The sequence below is a fragment of the Daphnia pulex genome, chromosome 10, assembly GCF_021134715.1.
Source record: "Daphnia pulex isolate KAP4 chromosome 10, ASM2113471v1".
Classification (NCBI taxonomy): domain Eukaryota; kingdom Metazoa; phylum Arthropoda; class Branchiopoda; order Diplostraca; family Daphniidae; genus Daphnia; species Daphnia pulex.
This window is the reverse complement of record NC_060026.1, coordinates 14,300,368-14,316,548: the sequence shown is the minus strand read 5'-3', so window position 1 is coordinate 14,316,548 and position 16,181 is coordinate 14,300,368. Positions and strand designations below refer to the sequence as shown.

Genomic DNA, 16,181 nt, shown 5'->3' with positions numbered 1-16,181 from the left:
GGAGACGAACGAATTTCCTCCCCTTCCCTTATTTTTCCCATCCTGCCACCGTGAGAAGGAAATAATTTAAAATTTAATGAAATAAAATTGAAATAGTGAAAAACTTTTTTAAAGGTAAACGACATGTGTAGACGCATCGTTTTCGATTTAATTGCAAGCGAAATTTTGAATTTTTAAAATAAAATTAATTTTTATATTTGGCAATCAAAAAGAGTTTTTCACGTCCCCTGCCCTAGATTTTAGAAATAGAAAAGCGAATTTTTCTGGACGAGTGCACAACTGAAAAGTGAATTGATCTATAAAAAAATTATTTGTAAATTCCATTCCGTATATGAATTAGAGGCGAATGAATTTTCTCCCATTTCAAGGCCTCCCACTTTTTGCAATCTGGCAATCAAAATTGGTTATTTGTTCATAACGTCTAGAGTTTTGCAGATAGAATTTTGAAACTCGGTTTGTGTATTTATTAAGTGTAATTACATCCACAGTATGATTTTGGTAAAGAAATATCCATTCCTTGATGAATTAGAGTCGAATGCATTTTCTTCCCTTCCCCATTAAAATTATTTTCCCCAAATGATTGATGTTCATTTTGGATGTCGAACCTCAAAGAGACGCCACAATTTCCTCATCCAACATGAAACCCGTGAAATGAGTGTAGTGGTATAAATTGTTGTCATACAAATACGAGGATGAACCATCAGTATAAACAAGCTCCACCCAGAGTTGATCGCCTATTTTCAAGTTCAGCGTCGACTGGAGGGTCAATGGACTCTGTTGATAAACGGGGGCGTTATACTCGTCAACCTCACTCGACCCGATTCGATTCCCGTTCAAATAAAGACGAAAATCAAACCCAACATAGACAGAAGAATAAATAAACGCATGTCCCGTGAAAGAGAAAAAATAAATTCCAGGTCGCGGCGCCGTGAATATTCCCGATCTCAAATCCATTGCGTTTCCCTCGTTCACCCGCGCCAAATCGAACGGAATCGGAGTTCCTTCGTAGTCAAATGAAGAATTTCTCTGGACGTAGAAATGGACGGGCGCCGATTTGACGTCGGCGTATCCAATCCATTTTTCAAATCCTTTTTACAACGATAGAAATAAATTTTGTTTTCCCAATGAAATGATAAAAGTATTTACCCTCATCACTGGGGTGTTTAGTAAAATCGCAGAAAACGGATTCGATCATTGCTGATCCTTTGATGGAATAAAATCCACTCGAGCTGTGTCCCGCTCTCTCCAAATCGTCACAAGATGTCGGCATACCGAAATATGTTGGTTTGGTTTTGACTTCTGAGTATCCGATTAAACTCTGGAAACCTAAGTGAAAGTAATCGATTTCATCTATCGGCTAATACGATTTGATTATCAGCATTAACGATGTACCTGCTTCACTAAAAAATTTGGTGAAATTGCAGTAAACATTTTTTACTAATTCGTCTTCCATGACGAAATATAATCCGTTTAGACTGTGGCCGATCCGCCAGAGATCTTCACATGACGTGGGCAATCCATTGACGGCGATTGATCCACTGCACTCCAATTGTCCCAGCGTGTGGATTCCACCTCCAAATTGAGTTCGACCAAAATTAAGGCGAATGACAGGCAAAACATTTTTGTCCGTTATGAGACCTGAATTTTAATAAGCAAATTTTTAAAGAGGAAAAAAACCCAATGTCCTTAAAATAAAATGTTATGTTGAGAGGAAAATGATATTTTTAAAATTTACCTTCATCGACTAATTCATCTTGTGATGCCTGGTCGCAATTGCATTTCAACGAAGAATCAACACAGTTTTTATCAATTCCACACTGGCAGGTGTGAATTCCGTTCGTTTTATTTCCTGCCCAAAAGTATTGCGCATTGCCGTCCCTGTCGTTCCACCAGGCGTATTGGGTGTTGTCGTATTCGAACGAGGCGCAGATACAATCGTACTGCAATAATTAAGGAAATTAGGGGAAATTCGTTTCAATATAATTAAAAGAAAATTTACTTTAATGAACTGATGGCATTCAGATGATAACGCGATTAACGATTCCATCTGTTTCATGGATGCGTTGTAGTTGATTGCCCTGGAATAACATCCAGGATCGGCGCAGTGACCCACGTCAATGGCAGTTTCACTGTCGTGTAAAATTGAAGTCGATCCTTTTTATGAAAAATAAATAATTAAATAATTTTTGTTTAAAAGCAAAGATTTGATTTTAATTACCTGATGCCATATCGCAGTAAACGTAAATTGGGTCATCACCGACACCTTGGCCGTCCGGGTCAATCCAGTGCATTCCGGATGAAAGTGAAGGATCGATCGCACGAAGTTCACGGCATGTCCTCGGGATTCCACTCCTTCCAGTTGATTCAATTGCATTATCAACATTGTTAAAAATTGATTTTAATCCAGTGACTGAAATTGCAAGTTCAGACGCTTTTAACAGGGTCAACATTTTTTCTTGATCCTTAACTTTAGTTTCAAGTTGTCCATTTCTCGTCTCAAGTTGCGTCACTTTTTCTTCCATTTTAACGTTTTTTAACTCCAATTCAGAAACTTTTTCTTGAATTTGCGATTTTAGCACGGTACTTTTTCCCTCCATTTCCGCATCTTTTGCCTCCAGTTGGACCACTTTTAACTGCAAACGAAATTGTATCAATTAAAGGAACTAAAGAATAATAGATCATAAAAGAATAAAAACTAAATTAATTTATTCTCAAGTAATTTACCTTTAATTGTAGAATTTCTTCTTCAATGGAAAACGCAGCACTGGTCGGTCCAGACGTCCATAACATCAAAACCATCAACAAACAAATTCGGGTAAAATTTATCATTTTCTTCAATAATAAATTTCTATTAGTTTTTAGCTGAGTGTTTGAATTAGATTCGACGATTCGACTGAACTGCTGCGATCTATTTCAATTTATATGGCCAACTAATGCCACCTCACCGTTCGGCTAGTCAATTTACACAACGAAAATGATAACGAAATTTAAAAGCAAATATTTGGGGGGGGGGGTTTACAGTGAGAAAGGAAAATGTCGACGAGTTTATTATGTGATAAGGATAAAATGGTCGAATTTTGTCGAACCTGTTGTTGTTGCGTTCAACTTAAAGGTTAGTTGAGAACAACGGGTCTTCCGTCTTTGTGTTTGTAAATAAGAAGATAAGTTTTCGATTAGAATTTTTAAATGTCAGTTTAATGTCATGGTATTATTTGTTTTGTACGTGGCTATGGACAATCTTCCCTTTATTGAACAAGGGGATTAACCTGCGGACTAGTCAAACAGGGAAAGAAACAGAAAAAGAAAAACAAATAGATATCAATTATTGACTCGAATGAACTGCAATTAGTTTATAGGGTTTTTTTTAAAGAAAAATAAAAAGACTCGTGAAAGAAAATAGCGCCATAGTGGCCTAGCGTGCATAAATATGCAGAAGAAATAGGTTCTGTTGTTGTTGTGTATTGGATTTTGTCGTGACATCAACCAAGTTGGTTTGAATACTTTTATTCATTTTTCAAGTAGTTAGCTATCGATTTTTGGAGATAAACATTTACTTTGTCTAGTTATGCAATAGCAGATGATACAGTCAATATTTGCCTTGACGTATTTGATTCCCATAGTACTATACGTACTCGCAGCTGGGGGAGGGCACCAAGGCTAACTGGGAGGGACTTAAGGCCGTGAGTCCCGACAATGTTTTCTCATTCCAGCACAGGGGTGGATCAATTGCGTATGTGGCAAATTGCCAACAGTTAGAAATTGCCCGGTTCCTTCAATTCCTTTAATCTTTTTTTGTTCAATACGCAATTTACAGTATGTGCAGAAGATTAAATGAGAGAAACATTTATTTATAGGTCGGATTGAAACCTGTTCAAACCCTTTACTGTGGATTCCCCTGGAGTCAACTGCGTCGATCGCCATAAAGAAAAGGATCCCACTCGAGTCATCTGGGAAAAAGAAAAAACCTGCTGGACAAGAGGAGCGGGTTGGATATTATAACATTATGACAAATTCTTCAAGTAAAATAAAACATTCATTTTAATTGATTATACTGACAGGGAGGTTTACACGTTGATGAATTAAGTGTCAAACGTTCTCAAGTCTCAAGGAGTACAAAAAAAAAAGGTGATCGAGTGGCAATTGATGTCCCACCAATTTATGTTCACTCGCTGTCGACTCAATGCTGTGCCCGTATTGGAGCCGTCCATTCCGTATTAGTCTTTGCCGGATTCAGTGCGGAAGCGTTGGCCACTCGCATCAAAGAAAAGTTTTCATCTCTCTCCGCTCACTCGAGGTTCGTTGCTAATCAAGTGTCGTACTAAACATAATCACGTTTCAACGGTATTTTCTTCCCAGGGTGAACCCATCAACGTGGAGGCTTGGCACTGGTACAACAAAGTTGTGGGCAAAGAGAAATGCGCCGTTGTGGACACTTGGTGGCAAACGGAAACGGGAGGCATTTGCATCAGTCCAACAACCTCGGCCCCTGGATCAGAAATTCGTCCCAGCATGCCGATGAGGCCGATGTACGGAATCTGGCCCACTATTCTAGGAGGAAAGGTAATGTCTAATATTTATTTATTTTCCCAATTCATCCTGACTGGAAATCTTTTTTGCAAAGGGGGGACGAGTTGAAAGGTTGAGTTCATATTTGATTTAGGTAGATGTTGCGTCGGTTTTGTGTTGTGAAATTTAATTTAATTTATTAGACACAAGTGTCCAGCAACTGTCCCACTCGAGTATTTGCCCAAGATGTATGAACTTCTTTTATTTTCCAAAGTACCTTTAAAGCGTGATGATTGCCTTGAGCATATTTTACAGCCAATACACGCAGTGAATTGAAAGAAAAATAATTATGTAGATAATGATCACATCCTGCTCCAATCAACAGTCTCAGTCTTTTAAGGTATAAGGCGACCTAACAAAGCATAAACCGCTTTATTTTACAACATTCTCAAATATTTCATTTATGCGTTTCAAATTCTTTTGCCTCATCTGACTGTGAGGCTGTGAGCACGAAGACACCGTAACTTGTCCGTCCGAGGATTCCAATAAATTCGCACCGATGTGTCAGGATCTGATCTGGAATTGTGGATGGTACCCCCGAAACCTACATTACAGCGGCTGCATCTGTGTATCCTTGTGACGTTGTTGATTTTTCTAGAATACATCTGTTGACTCTGCTTTAATGAATTTTTATTTAAAGATGAAGGAGCATTTATTAAGGTTGCTGAAAATCGTAAGCACAATATTTTCAAACCGATTCTTTTAACACTTTTTAGTTTTGGGATTGGAGGAAATAAAGTTTCAGGAATCCCCCACCAGGTGCCACTGCAGTTCAATAACAAAAATGGCTGCTATTCTCCACATTGATTAGTGTTTGGTAGTGCTTGGTGGTCTGTCTTTCACGTTTCGATGCAGTATCAAGAGAAATTTTTAAAAATATTTGTTTGGCGTTCGTTGCCTTGTAGATTCTCTGAAAGTCGTGCTGGTATTGCTGCCCTATTTAGTTAAGTTGGCCCAGTTAAAGCGTGGTTAAAGTGAGTATTATCTCAACCTGAAGAAAAGAAGAATGCAAGTCACACCGCTGCTGCCAGCATATTTGAAGTTCACTCAGTTGAGGTGAGTGCTAAGTGTTAACTAATAGAAAAGTCACCATGTATCTTCCTACATAATGTTTTCTGCCTTTTTCCACATGAGTGTTTGATATTTAACGTGAACAATCTGTGTGAGAGGAGAATTGAATGATTGAGGCTGTGAAAAAGCCTTCTGTGTTCGATTAGCAGTTGTAAACCAAGTTAATAAGAGTGAGACAAATGCAAAATATCTAATGTTTTTCATCAACTTACAGGAGGAAACCTGAAAGTTCTGCAGCCTACTACCAACTATTTTGTTCATAATCATTGTATTCTACTGAATGTGCCAGCGAAATGATACAGGTAACAACCATTACTAGCTTTATTAATACAGTATTGCTGAAACATGTATTCTTCTCATCTTTTATTAGAATTCACCATACTTTTTTTCCTGTTGTGGACTTGCTAGATCATCAACTGCAGCATGTACAATCTCTCATTTCATCTTCTAGAGAACTTTGGATAACTAACCGATGGTTTCATGTGTAAGTTTACTTGTCATGCCTCTGAACTTTCTTCATTGCAGTCTAATATGTATTTAAAATATTGATCTGACTTCTATCTAAATCTCTTGACATCTATCTAAAATTTAAGAGACGATTTCGAGTGTAAACTGATGTTTCATTATTGTTTAATTATTCTTTTAGATCATAGACATCAAGCACATTGATGACACAAATCATGTGACAAAAAAAGATGACCATTTTTTTTATTTACAGGTTTCTAAATTGGCATGACAGACTTTATGAGAAGTCATGTCCTTTCAAGGAAAGGGACAAGGACTATACAGTCAACAAGATTCCTTGTTTGCTACCCCGTTGTCTGCTACCCTTTACTTCCTTACACAAGGCCTCTTGATTTGAGGTATTGCTTTCTGTTAATACAATCTTGTTTGAATAATATTGTCATTCAAAATCAATGTTCATTCTGCTTACAGGGTAACTCCTTCGTGGACTTCATCCATTGCTGAAAACCGACAAGAGAATGCTGTAATTCAAGATTGATAAAATGTGTAGTTGTTAGACTTACAAGTGCATAATCTGGGCTCCCTTCTTTTCTGTGGCCCCCTTTCCCTAACTAACCACTAACCAACGCCCGCCGGTGGTCACTCACCCGCTGTGAAACCAGGAGGAGGGGAGAGCTCTGGTCGAACGGGGACTTGGAAGGCGCATGATCCGATGAAAACTTTTGGAGGGTCATGAGTCTAACCCGGAAGCCTAGTATGACTACATCTCCCCGGTAAAACTTGCCTCGTACTTCTCTCTTCTTCTCGGTCCAGATAAATATCTCTGGGGGCCGTAGACATGTCCTATAACAGCATGTGCGAGTTAAAACAATGCATCCACTACCCAATGAAACAAATAGCCATGGCTTATTTTTTGTGGAAATCTCCGTCAGTCAAGTTACAAAGACGATGCAGATTTCCGCAAAACTTGACCATCGCTTTTTGTCTCATTGCCGCAGCGGTGGTGGCGGGTTGCGTTTAAACTCGTGCAGTAGTAAATCGTCTTGAACCGGACGCTCTGTTTATTGAATTTTTTGAACATTTTAAAAAGAAAATAAAAATCAGTTTATATAGTGTATTTATTATTATTTATTACAGATATTACATGGTTAAGGTTTAACATTGGTTTATAGGGTTAAGGGTATAGATTTAAGGGTTGGTAGGTGTAAGTTTTCGGGGTTTGAAGGATTGGAAGGTATAAGTTTGTGGGGTTTGGAGATTAATTGATAGGGATACATTTTATAGATTAACTAAATTTTTATCCAAACTTGAAATATCCTCCCCTCCAACATCCACCACTTTCCTTTCCCAACCCCGAAAACATGTTTATTACTTGTTTGACATAAACATCCCATATTTGTTTTTGCTGCTTCTTAACTTATAAACAATAAACTGCATAGTCACGATGACAATTTAACGCAATTTAACAAAATAATGATGCAATTTCCATAACATGACAGCAGGACCAAGGAACAGCCAGTTTCACTTCATGCAATAAGAGCTTTCACCAGCATAGGCTGCAACAACGTACCACAGCGGACATCAACTACGCGAACATAAACAACACCTAGAATCAAAATAAAATGAATTAATCTTCAGCATCAATGGAAATGCTCTTTGAAAAGACAAATTAACGTAACTTAATTGTTTTCAAGAGTTAACCCTGAAATCATTATCTGATACTGCTTGGATTGTCTGCGACCAGGGAGAATACCTGGCCGGTGAAGAAGAGAGAAGAGTACGAGGCCAGTTTTGCTAGGGAGCGATTAGTCATAGCAGGATTTCCGGATAGACTCCTCATGACCCTCCAAAAGTAAGTAGTTTTTCTCAGATAATCCACCTTCCAAGTCCCCGTTCGACCAGAGCCCTCCTCATCCTCCTGATTATCACAGAGGGTGATTGACCTGGTTAGTTAGGGGAACAGGCCACAGAAAAGAAGGGAGCCCAGATATACACTTATAATTTATCAGTTTTATCTACACCTTCACAAATTATCAGTCTTCAATTCCAGTAATCTCTTGTAGGTTTCCAAAACAGAGGATAGGGATTAACCTGAAAGGAGATTATGTTTAATTATTTAGATTTTCAAACCATATTGTAGTGACAGAAAGCAATACCTCGAATCTATCAATCTTACATTGTCCTCCTACATTAGAACTAAGTGGCGATTACCACAAAATCATAAGTGGCAGCATTTTCTTGCTGTGGTGCCGCAAAATAGATAGCAGCAAAGAATTGGATCTGGCGAAGGCATCAATATCTTGAAGATTTACAAAATCTTGACAGGGAAAAGTTCATGTGAACATTATAAAAGAACAGAGAAAGAACACCTTAAAGAACAGAGAAAGAACACCAGATAAATTTTGGTAAAATAACTACCTTGCAACAGAAATTGTTTAGCTTCAGAAGACAATAGCTTGCGAACTTGCAGTATTGGAATTTGGATTAGACAATTTTATTTCTATTGTCACAAGCACCTAGTTGGCCAGGTCTGGGCTAGGTAGTAGGTACACGAAAACTTCTGAAAACATTTAGTAAAGAATGCAGTAAGAATCATAAGCTAAGGATTGTGTTATCTATTACTTAAAAACAGTAACCTCATAATCCGATCTCCGTTGTTTAATTTGTTTTGAAGGAACTTTTGAAACTTGAAAGTTACGACTCGGCCTGTTAATGTCACGCACTCACGCTACTGTGATTGTGCAACTAACACAAGATTCAAAACTCATTACTAGATGTCGCCACTGTCGCTCTTGTTGTTTACGTCCCCATGTCATGAAACGAAACGAAAAAATGGGCGAAACAAAACAAATTGTTGCTATTTATACTTATATTCCTGTGATTTCAAATACCAAATGGATCTTCGTATCTTGTGTAGGTTTATCTTGACCTAGGTTCCTTATTTTCATATTATACCAACTTATTTCTTCAAATATTAGATGCATAGCTAATTAGCTACTGTCAGTCATACCAACAAGTTGACTTCTAGCACTCAGTCACTTTCCATCCATTAAATCCTCATGCTGTCAAAAGCCTTAAACTCATGTTTGAAGCACACATATAGTGGAATATAAATGTGCGGGTATGAGGTATTTTCCAATTACTGCTACCACACCAACCACACCAAGTCAGATACCTTAGGGCTACTAAATCATCACCTATATGATGATAAAGGTAAGCATCAATATCACTTTTTATCACCACACTACTGCAATACTTCATAACACTTTCTTTAGCATCAGGAAATTTATCCCACCTGAGGAGTAATGCAGCAATTATTACGGGTTTTCATCATGAACATTTCAGTGTGCTTCTTGGAAAAGGTAAAAATTGATATGCTTTTTTAATTTTTATGTTTTCATTAATGTAAAATATTTTTTTAAAAAAGCACGCAAAATCCCCACGGACATCCTTGAGTCAATGCTGGATATTGTCCTTGACAGAAGAGGGACTTCCACCAACGTTCTGCTCCATTCTTATCTTCAAGACGTACGCTCATACAGCTTATGCTGCTACACGTCAACTTTTCTTGCTTCACTGGCGAGTGGATCACTTCAGTTGCTGTGACAAACCTGCAGTCACTCACCAAGGGATTATGGCCAGGTACAATTCACTTATTTTCGTAGATTATCTACTAGTAATCTATTTGCGTTAAACTCTCTGTCTGTGTAATAATTCCAAAATCAGGCCCTTCTTGCGCGTAAAAGAAGTGTTAGTGTGTTACTTAGACGTTTCTTTTTTCTAACGCTAGATGACTTTTCGATCATTTTCAGCTGTCAAAACAGTCAGTTTCATTTACTTTGCAAATCTCTTTAAACATTTATCGGCAGCTGTTGTGTGGAATTTTTTAGTGAAAACTGACTATAACTCTTCCTCCAACAAAGCTCACTTGTTAGATTTTTTATAATGTGTTTTTTTTCTACTTCCGGTTTTCTCATTTTAGTCAGTAGTTCAGTAAATATTTATTTGACGCACAAAAGAACCACATATTCGTGATCCTCATCAAATTTGTAGTAAAGTTCATGTTTTTATTTGTACGTACGCGTACTTCCGGTTTCGAGAATTATCCTGAACTATAGTTCAGGAAAATTCTCGATTTTGGCCAAATTTTGGATTTCGTTTAAATCACACCTAATCGACCCCAAATTTCATGGAGATCACGAATATCTGGTTTATTTTTACGGGAGCTCAATGGTTAAGTCGCTATCGCTTACTTCCGGTATAGTTCCGGAAAATTTGCATGAATCTAGCAAGTGAGCTCTGTTCTGCGTACATTTCTCGATATTGCCAGCTAGATTTTAAGCAAATATAAGTACCCTATTTAAGTTTAGAGCAGAAAATCTGATCCTTGTACCAATGTGTAACTTTAATTGCCATGTCATTTCATAAGAATTGTTTTCTCTTTCAGATATTGCAGAGGAGACGTTGAGAAGACCGACACCAAAAACGTCGCCAGTGTGTCAAAAATATCAGCTGCGGATCATCCTTTGTTGTTGGTAATATGTTTTGTGTTAGTTAACCCGTTGGCTGCCACGCCTTTGTTCCCCCATGTTAGCTCTGTAGCACGGGCCCGCGCTGTTCGGTCTCGTGGTTTATTTGCCACGGGGTCGGACAGTTGCACCAGCCCCAGATTCGCCGAAAGGCCCTGTTAGGCAATGCACCATAGGGACTTCCCCCTTGTCGATACGGTGATGGATTCTAGAGGTTGTGCATTCCATCTTCTCCTGTCACCGTGTCAGCCCGGACTTGTCAGCAATGGCAAGTCCCACCTTGGTCATGGATCCTTCAGACATGGCGCGTAGAGTAGTAGAAAAGCAACCTATGGGTTGTATGGCGTGGCAGCCAACGGGTTAACTGTATGAGTATGTATGTTTGTATGTAAATTGTACTTGTATAAAAAGTGGAGGAATTGTGGGTGGAGGTGGGAAAATAAATGCAATTCCAGTTATTTATTTTTAATTGTTTTTATTTCACATTTAACTTTAAGAATTTTTATTTTCATATTAACTCGATGTTGTACAACAAATATATAAATTTTTTCTAGTTTGATAGGAAAGCTGGTGAATCTCCTAACATCAGAAAATCTCCTAACACCACTCAAATAAAAAAGCAAAATTTTACCCAATCATTTATCTTTCTGAATGTTAAGACAACATGAACTTACTGATCGATCGGAGAACTGTCACAATGACTTCGATAAAAATGCCCCTAGCGATGAGAAGATTGCAGCCTTTCATCAAAAATACCAACGCCTGTTACAAGTCAGAAAATCAATTCACGGTCAATTCAAGCAAACGATCAAAATAAACTGACCATTCATTATGAAACCGCTTTAAGAAGTAAATTTTATAGGACCACAAACAAAATAAATATTAAGTACTTCAAATTAACACTTCAAAACTGAATCTAACCTCCACAACCACGAAACAAGGTAACAGATAAAAATTTAATCTTGCCACCTCCCTCCCTCCAAAATAAAAAAAAAAAATCAAAATAATCATCCCTCCCAAAAAAGGTACCAATGAACTAATTGCTTTCAAGAATGAATCCAAACACAGAAAAGAAAATTTTCATTTTAGAAAATTGTTCTTCTCAAATAAAAAGATCACCACGGAACAAGGGTTGAGGAATTTACAGTAAATTTTGAATCTTGCCACCTCGCCCACCCTCAGAAATAAATTAAAGAATCCAAAGTGCCTTCCCCCAACAAAAAAAATCTTCAAATTGATGTTCTTGTCAACAATGAATCTTAACACCAAAAAAACCTTCTACGAAAATTGTCATGTCTCAACTTAGAAAAAGGAATCACAATATAATCAGAGTGTTCACTTAACATAGGTAAATTACTACATGAAATAATTTGGTGATGAATCCGAGTCCTGGCAGATCTCTCAACACCTCACCGTCTTCAACTTCTGAAGTCAGGGAATCTGAATAGAATAGAACTGTTCAAAAATCAGATTAACACAAATAATTTTGTGGTTGATTGACTATTCTAACTTAAATGAAAACAGAACAAAACTATTTTTGGAAAATTTCTATGTGAAGTCACTTTGAGCAATGAATCAAAATCTGGGCTGGACAAGAACAAATTCGATACTGTTTGAGAGGGATAAATGTTTTGTGAAATCGGTGAAATCGAAATGGCTACAATTAATATTTAACAATACTTAGTAGCCTTTGACTTTTCCAGACTTTTCCATTGTGATCTGAGAATCCTGGGCAGTTTCAAGCATATGGAATCTTGACTCGATTTCTTTGTTCCAACCACATGTAACAAGACAACCGTAGATGACACAGGTACTACTACTAAAAGTCCAGAAACAATAGAAAACTATCCGTGAACGGACTTATTACTCGAATGCTTACTAAAATGAAACAATGCCAAGAGCTCAAACTTCAATACTTCACTTCACGAGAGCCGGTCACTGCACTGCAGACGAACTTCCGTCAGAAACTCAGAATTGAGAGCGCAGTTGCCAATTTCTTCAGCTCAACGGCGCGATATTTGATTTTGATATATAGTTTGCGAAAAATGTGGTAAATGATAAGTGTAGATTGCATACACAAAGAAATTCAATCATTTTTGGTGAAATCAGCAACTAAAATTTCTGCTTTCTTTATAAAAATTTATTTTTATCTTTTGAATGAAACGTTCTACGCATAACTGCTGTAGTGTACACAGTAGTGTAGTGCCTGAAGTGGCACAGATAAAGACCATTGTCTTAGGGGTGGTCTGATTAAAACAACAACACTACAACACCTGACTGAGCAGGGAATATGGATCAAATTATCTTTATCTGTTTACCGACGAGCGACCGAGCAGCTTATAATCAAACGAAGAGACATTGCTTGTGACATTGTTAAAAGAGATAAAAGAGAAATCGGGAACACTTGAGTACATGTATGTCAAAATGATATCAACGAATGAAGATACTGAAATAAGAGAATGGACTATGGAGGCTTTGTATCAGTGTATGCCTATAATAAATATTTAAAGTATTCAAATGAGGCAACTCATCGTGACTTGGCGTTGGTGCTATATCTTGTGTACACAAAATCAAAGGCAGGTTATATCGTCATACTTTTTTTTACCATATTGGGATCTATTGAAGATATGACGCTTTAAGGTTTGGGAATGATGCAAGAATAGTTGCTGCAAGCGCGGACAACGGGACAAGTACTTAAAGAAGAGGTTGGGCAGTGGTATGCTGATAGAAACTTTTTATCGACAGATTGGTTCAGAAATTGTTACGAACAAGTCATTCAAATTCAGGTATAGGTATTGAAAATGTTGGAAGAAATTTAATCTCGCTTTGAATTTAATTCTTTTAAATGGCAATTTATTAGTTATGGCAGTTTACAAGCTTCACTATTTTGACAACCCGCGTCGAGGTCATGCCGAATTGTCCCGCCTGATTCTCAGCCAGGCCGGCGTCCCATTCGAAGACGTCCGCTTCCCCCACAGCGAATGGCCGAACATGAAACCCAGTCAGTACACCGTGTTGCTTTGTTCAACTTGACGCTGTTTAAATTATAATTAATCAATTCATCTTGCTAAATATAGCTACTCCCTTTGGGCAAGTTCCTATCCTAGAAGTTAATGGCCAAATGCTGGCCCAGTCGAATGCCATTGCTCGATACCTTGCCAGGCAACATGGTCTTGCTGGCAAAGACGATTGGGAACAGGCTCAGACTGACATGTACATTGAAAACATTAACGACCTGCTAAACGGTAAACAATTAACAACAACCAAGATATGGCAGATTTGACCTATTTTTGTTAATTATAACAATGTTTGTTGACGTGTAGCTGTAGCGGTGCCATTCGTGGAGAAAGATCCCGCAAAGCAGAAAGAAATGTATGGAAAATTCATGACCGAAACCATCGCTTTCCATGTTGTCGCTGTCGAAAAACAATTGAAAAAGAACAATACCGGATATTTGGTTGGGGACCGGGTGAGTTTGGCCACAGCTGCCTGGCTGAAAAAAATATATATACGATGCGGCAAATCTTATTTTACCGATTAATTACAACATCTATTCACAGTTAACCGCGGCAGATTTGGCCTACTACGCTCTCTTTTCGGATTTTATTGAAGTGAAATTTGGCGGGGCCTTTTTGAAAGACGCGCCACTGTTAAAATCACTTCTTGTTCGTGTCAGAACTTCGCCAAACGTCAAGAAATGGATTGATTTTCGAAATTCAAAATACTACCCTGACGGAAATGAATAAGAAATATTATTATAATGATACTTGGCTATCACTAATAATTCGATCGGAAAAATTCCATCGTCAATTTTAAGCGTAAAAATTGTACAACACTGATTTTTGTTTAAATACATACGTGAAATACAAAACTTTAAATTTTTTTTCGCGCTAGCTAGTCTGTCACAAAATTAAAATAAAAGATTAATTCAATAAAAAGATTTCAATAAGAGGATGTATCTATTTAATTTCCACGCTTGACCAAATAATATAGCAAACAATTCGGGAAACCGAATAAAACGACGATTGTTGGACATTGGAATTCGAGATAGAGATAGAAGATAAATCGGGAACGCTAGTGTGTACACTTACATATGTGTCAAAATGATTTAAAGAATGAAGAAACTGAAATAAGGGGAACGAAGGCTTTGCATCAGTGAATAATGCCTAAATAAAAATATAGTATTTAAAGAATTAATGCAAGTCATCGTGACTTGGTGTTAGTATAGTACTGTACCGAATATACGAAATCAAAGGCAAGTATTTCGTCACACTTTTAAAAGATTTTTAAAAAAGATATGGCGCTTTAAGGTTCGGGAAGGATGCAATAATAGTTGCTGCGAGAGCGGACAAGTACTTAAAGAAGAGGTTCGGCGCTGGATGTCCAGTTGTAAACTTCTCACTCAACAGATCGGTTCAGAAATTTTTCGAACAAGTCATTCAAATTCAGGTATCTAGGTTTTACCCTATGTGCTGAATATTTATTGCCATTGACCCAAAATGTTGGAAACCATCTGTTAATCTCTCTTTAATCGCTTTAATTTCTTTTTCAATGGTAATTTAAATTATAGTATGCCTGTTTACAAGCTTCACTACTTTAACAACCCGCGTCGAGGTCGTGCCGAATTGTCCCGTCTCATCTTTAGCCAGGCCGGCGTTCAATTTGAAGACGTCCGCTTCTCCCACAGCGAATGGCCGAACATAAAACCCAGTCAGTATTCCGCGTGTTGCTTTTAAAATTAACTTCCCGCAAATCTAGTTACAACAAATTTTCTTGTTACTGCATATTAGCTACGCCCTTTAGTCAAGTTCCTATTCTGGAAGTTGATGGCCAAGTACTGGCCCAGTCCAACGCCATTGCTCGCTATCTGGCCAGAAAATACGGGCTAGCTGGCAAAGACGAGTGGGAACAGGCTCAGACTGACATGTACATTGAAAACATTCACGACCTGCTAAACGGTAAATACCATTCTAAAAAAAAGGTGTTATTAACATTTTCTGTTAATTAAAATAATGTTTGTTGACGTGTAGCTGCAGCGGTGCCTTTCATGGAGAAAGATCCCGCAAAGCAGAAAGAATTGTATCAAAAATTCATGACTGACACGATTGCTTCGCACGTTGTCGCTGTCGAAAAACAATTGAAAAAGAACAACACCGGATATTTAGTTGGGAAGCAGGTGAGTTGGCCACAGCTTGCCAAACAAACGATTGCGATTCTGAACCATCACATTTTTCTATATTCATACAGCTAACTGCGGCAGATTTGGCTTACTACGCTTTCTTTTCGGACTTTATTGAAGTGAAATTCGGTGGGGCCTTTTTGAAAGACGCGCCACTTTTAAAATCACTGATTGACCGTGTCAAAGCTTTGCCCAACATCAAGAAATGGACTGAATTTCGAGATTCAAAATACCCCGAAGAAAATTAACAAGAAATTTTTTTATACTGGTAGTTGGCTATAGTTAATCCGATTGGGAAAATTCCATCACAGATTATTACTTTAATACAATACGTGAAATACAAAACTTACATAGTTTTTTCGCGCCGTCTG

At 37.8% G+C, this 16,181-nt stretch overlaps 2 protein-coding genes and 4 long non-coding RNA genes across 10 annotated transcripts; 4 read left to right on the top strand and 2 right to left on the bottom strand.

The window, feature by feature from the left end:
- Positions 1 to 339: 339 nt before the first annotated feature.
- LOC124203884 lies at positions 340 to 2,941 on the bottom strand. Of its 2 annotated transcripts, XM_046600763.1 has the most exons (8): positions 2,725 to 2,941; positions 2,585 to 2,633; positions 2,219 to 2,551; positions 2,000 to 2,154; positions 1,736 to 1,940; positions 1,393 to 1,638; positions 1,147 to 1,326; positions 340 to 1,088 (listed from the first exon to the last, which is right to left on the bottom strand). In XM_046600763.1, exons 1-8 carry the CDS (start codon positions 2,827 to 2,829, stop codon positions 607 to 609), a joined length of 1,755 nt encoding a protein of 584 aa, XP_046456719.1. In that variant the 5' UTR covers positions 2,830 to 2,941; the 3' UTR covers positions 340 to 606. The 2 variants fall into 2 exon arrangements, with proteins under 2 accessions (XP_046456719.1, XP_046456718.1); XM_046600762.1 differs by having other exon boundaries at positions 2,219 to 2,633.
- A 917-nt stretch (positions 2,942 to 3,858) lies between these two features.
- LOC124203883 lies at positions 3,859 to 6,059 on the top strand. Its single transcript, XR_006878664.1, has 6 exons — positions 3,859 to 3,985; positions 4,059 to 4,294; positions 4,357 to 4,560; positions 4,622 to 5,622; positions 5,852 to 5,939; positions 6,008 to 6,059. It is a non-coding gene; the product is annotated as an uncharacterized LOC124203883 (long non-coding RNA).
- Positions 6,060 to 6,087: 28 nt separating this feature from the next.
- On the top strand, positions 6,088 to 6,607 carry LOC124203881. The gene is made up of 3 exons (XR_006878662.1): positions 6,088 to 6,121; positions 6,356 to 6,500; positions 6,574 to 6,607. It is a non-coding gene; the product is annotated as an uncharacterized LOC124203881 (long non-coding RNA).
- A 956-nt stretch (positions 6,608 to 7,563) lies between these two features.
- Positions 7,564 to 8,662, bottom strand: LOC124203882. The gene is made up of 5 exons (XR_006878663.1): positions 8,521 to 8,662; positions 8,259 to 8,419; positions 8,124 to 8,193; positions 7,856 to 8,020; positions 7,564 to 7,708 (listed from the first exon to the last, which is right to left on the bottom strand). It is a non-coding gene; the product is annotated as an uncharacterized LOC124203882 (long non-coding RNA).
- A 174-nt stretch (positions 8,663 to 8,836) lies between these two features.
- On the top strand, positions 8,837 to 9,651 carry LOC124203878. Its single transcript, XR_006878660.1, has 4 exons — positions 8,837 to 9,015; positions 9,081 to 9,315; positions 9,378 to 9,464; positions 9,530 to 9,651. It is a non-coding gene; the product is annotated as an uncharacterized LOC124203878 (long non-coding RNA).
- A 3,678-nt stretch (positions 9,652 to 13,329) lies between these two features.
- On the top strand, positions 13,330 to 16,166 carry LOC124203870 (probable glutathione S-transferase 7). Of its 4 annotated transcripts, none has more exons than XM_046600750.1 (5): positions 13,330 to 13,417; positions 13,493 to 13,632; positions 13,709 to 13,876; positions 13,955 to 14,100; positions 14,192 to 14,513. In XM_046600750.1, exons 1-5 carry the CDS (start codon positions 13,350 to 13,352, stop codon positions 14,375 to 14,377), a joined length of 708 nt encoding a protein of 235 aa, XP_046456706.1. In that variant the 5' UTR covers positions 13,330 to 13,349; the 3' UTR covers positions 14,378 to 14,513. The 4 variants fall into 4 exon arrangements, with proteins under 4 accessions (XP_046456706.1, XP_046456707.1, XP_046456708.1 ...); XM_046600751.1 differs by lacking the exons at positions 13,493 to 13,632; positions 13,709 to 13,876; positions 13,955 to 14,100; positions 14,192 to 14,513 and adding exons at positions 15,202 to 15,341; positions 15,422 to 15,589; positions 15,662 to 15,807; positions 15,879 to 16,166 and having other exon boundaries at positions 13,335 to 13,417; XM_046600752.1 differs by having other exon boundaries at positions 13,335 to 13,423; positions 13,492 to 13,632.
- The last annotated feature ends 15 nt before the right edge of the window (positions 16,167 to 16,181 follow it).

Excerpts from the sequence above, each read along its gene's own strand:
- LOC124203884 (XM_046600762.1), bottom strand. The coding sequence starts at position 2,829 with ATGATAAATTTTACCCGAATTTGTTTGTTGATGGTTTTGATGTTATGG. Across the intron at positions 1,941-1,999 it reads AATGCCATCAGTTCATTAAA|TACGATTGTATCTGCGCCTC; the intron begins GTAAATTTTCTT and ends TAATTATTGCAG. Across the intron at positions 1,327-1,392 it reads CAAATTTTTTAGTGAAGCAG|GTTTCCAGAGTTTAATCGGA; the intron begins GTACATCGTTAA and ends ACTTTCACTTAG.
- LOC124203870 (XM_046600750.1), top strand. The coding sequence starts at position 13,350 with ATGCTGATAGAAACTTTTTATCGACAGATTGGTTCAGAAATTGTTACG. Across the intron at positions 13,418-13,492 it reads AACAAGTCATTCAAATTCAG|TATGGCAGTTTACAAGCTTC; the intron begins GTATAGGTATTG and ends CAATTTATTAGT. Across the intron at positions 13,877-13,954 it reads CATTAACGACCTGCTAAACG|CTGTAGCGGTGCCATTCGTG; the intron begins GTAAACAATTAA and ends GTTGACGTGTAG.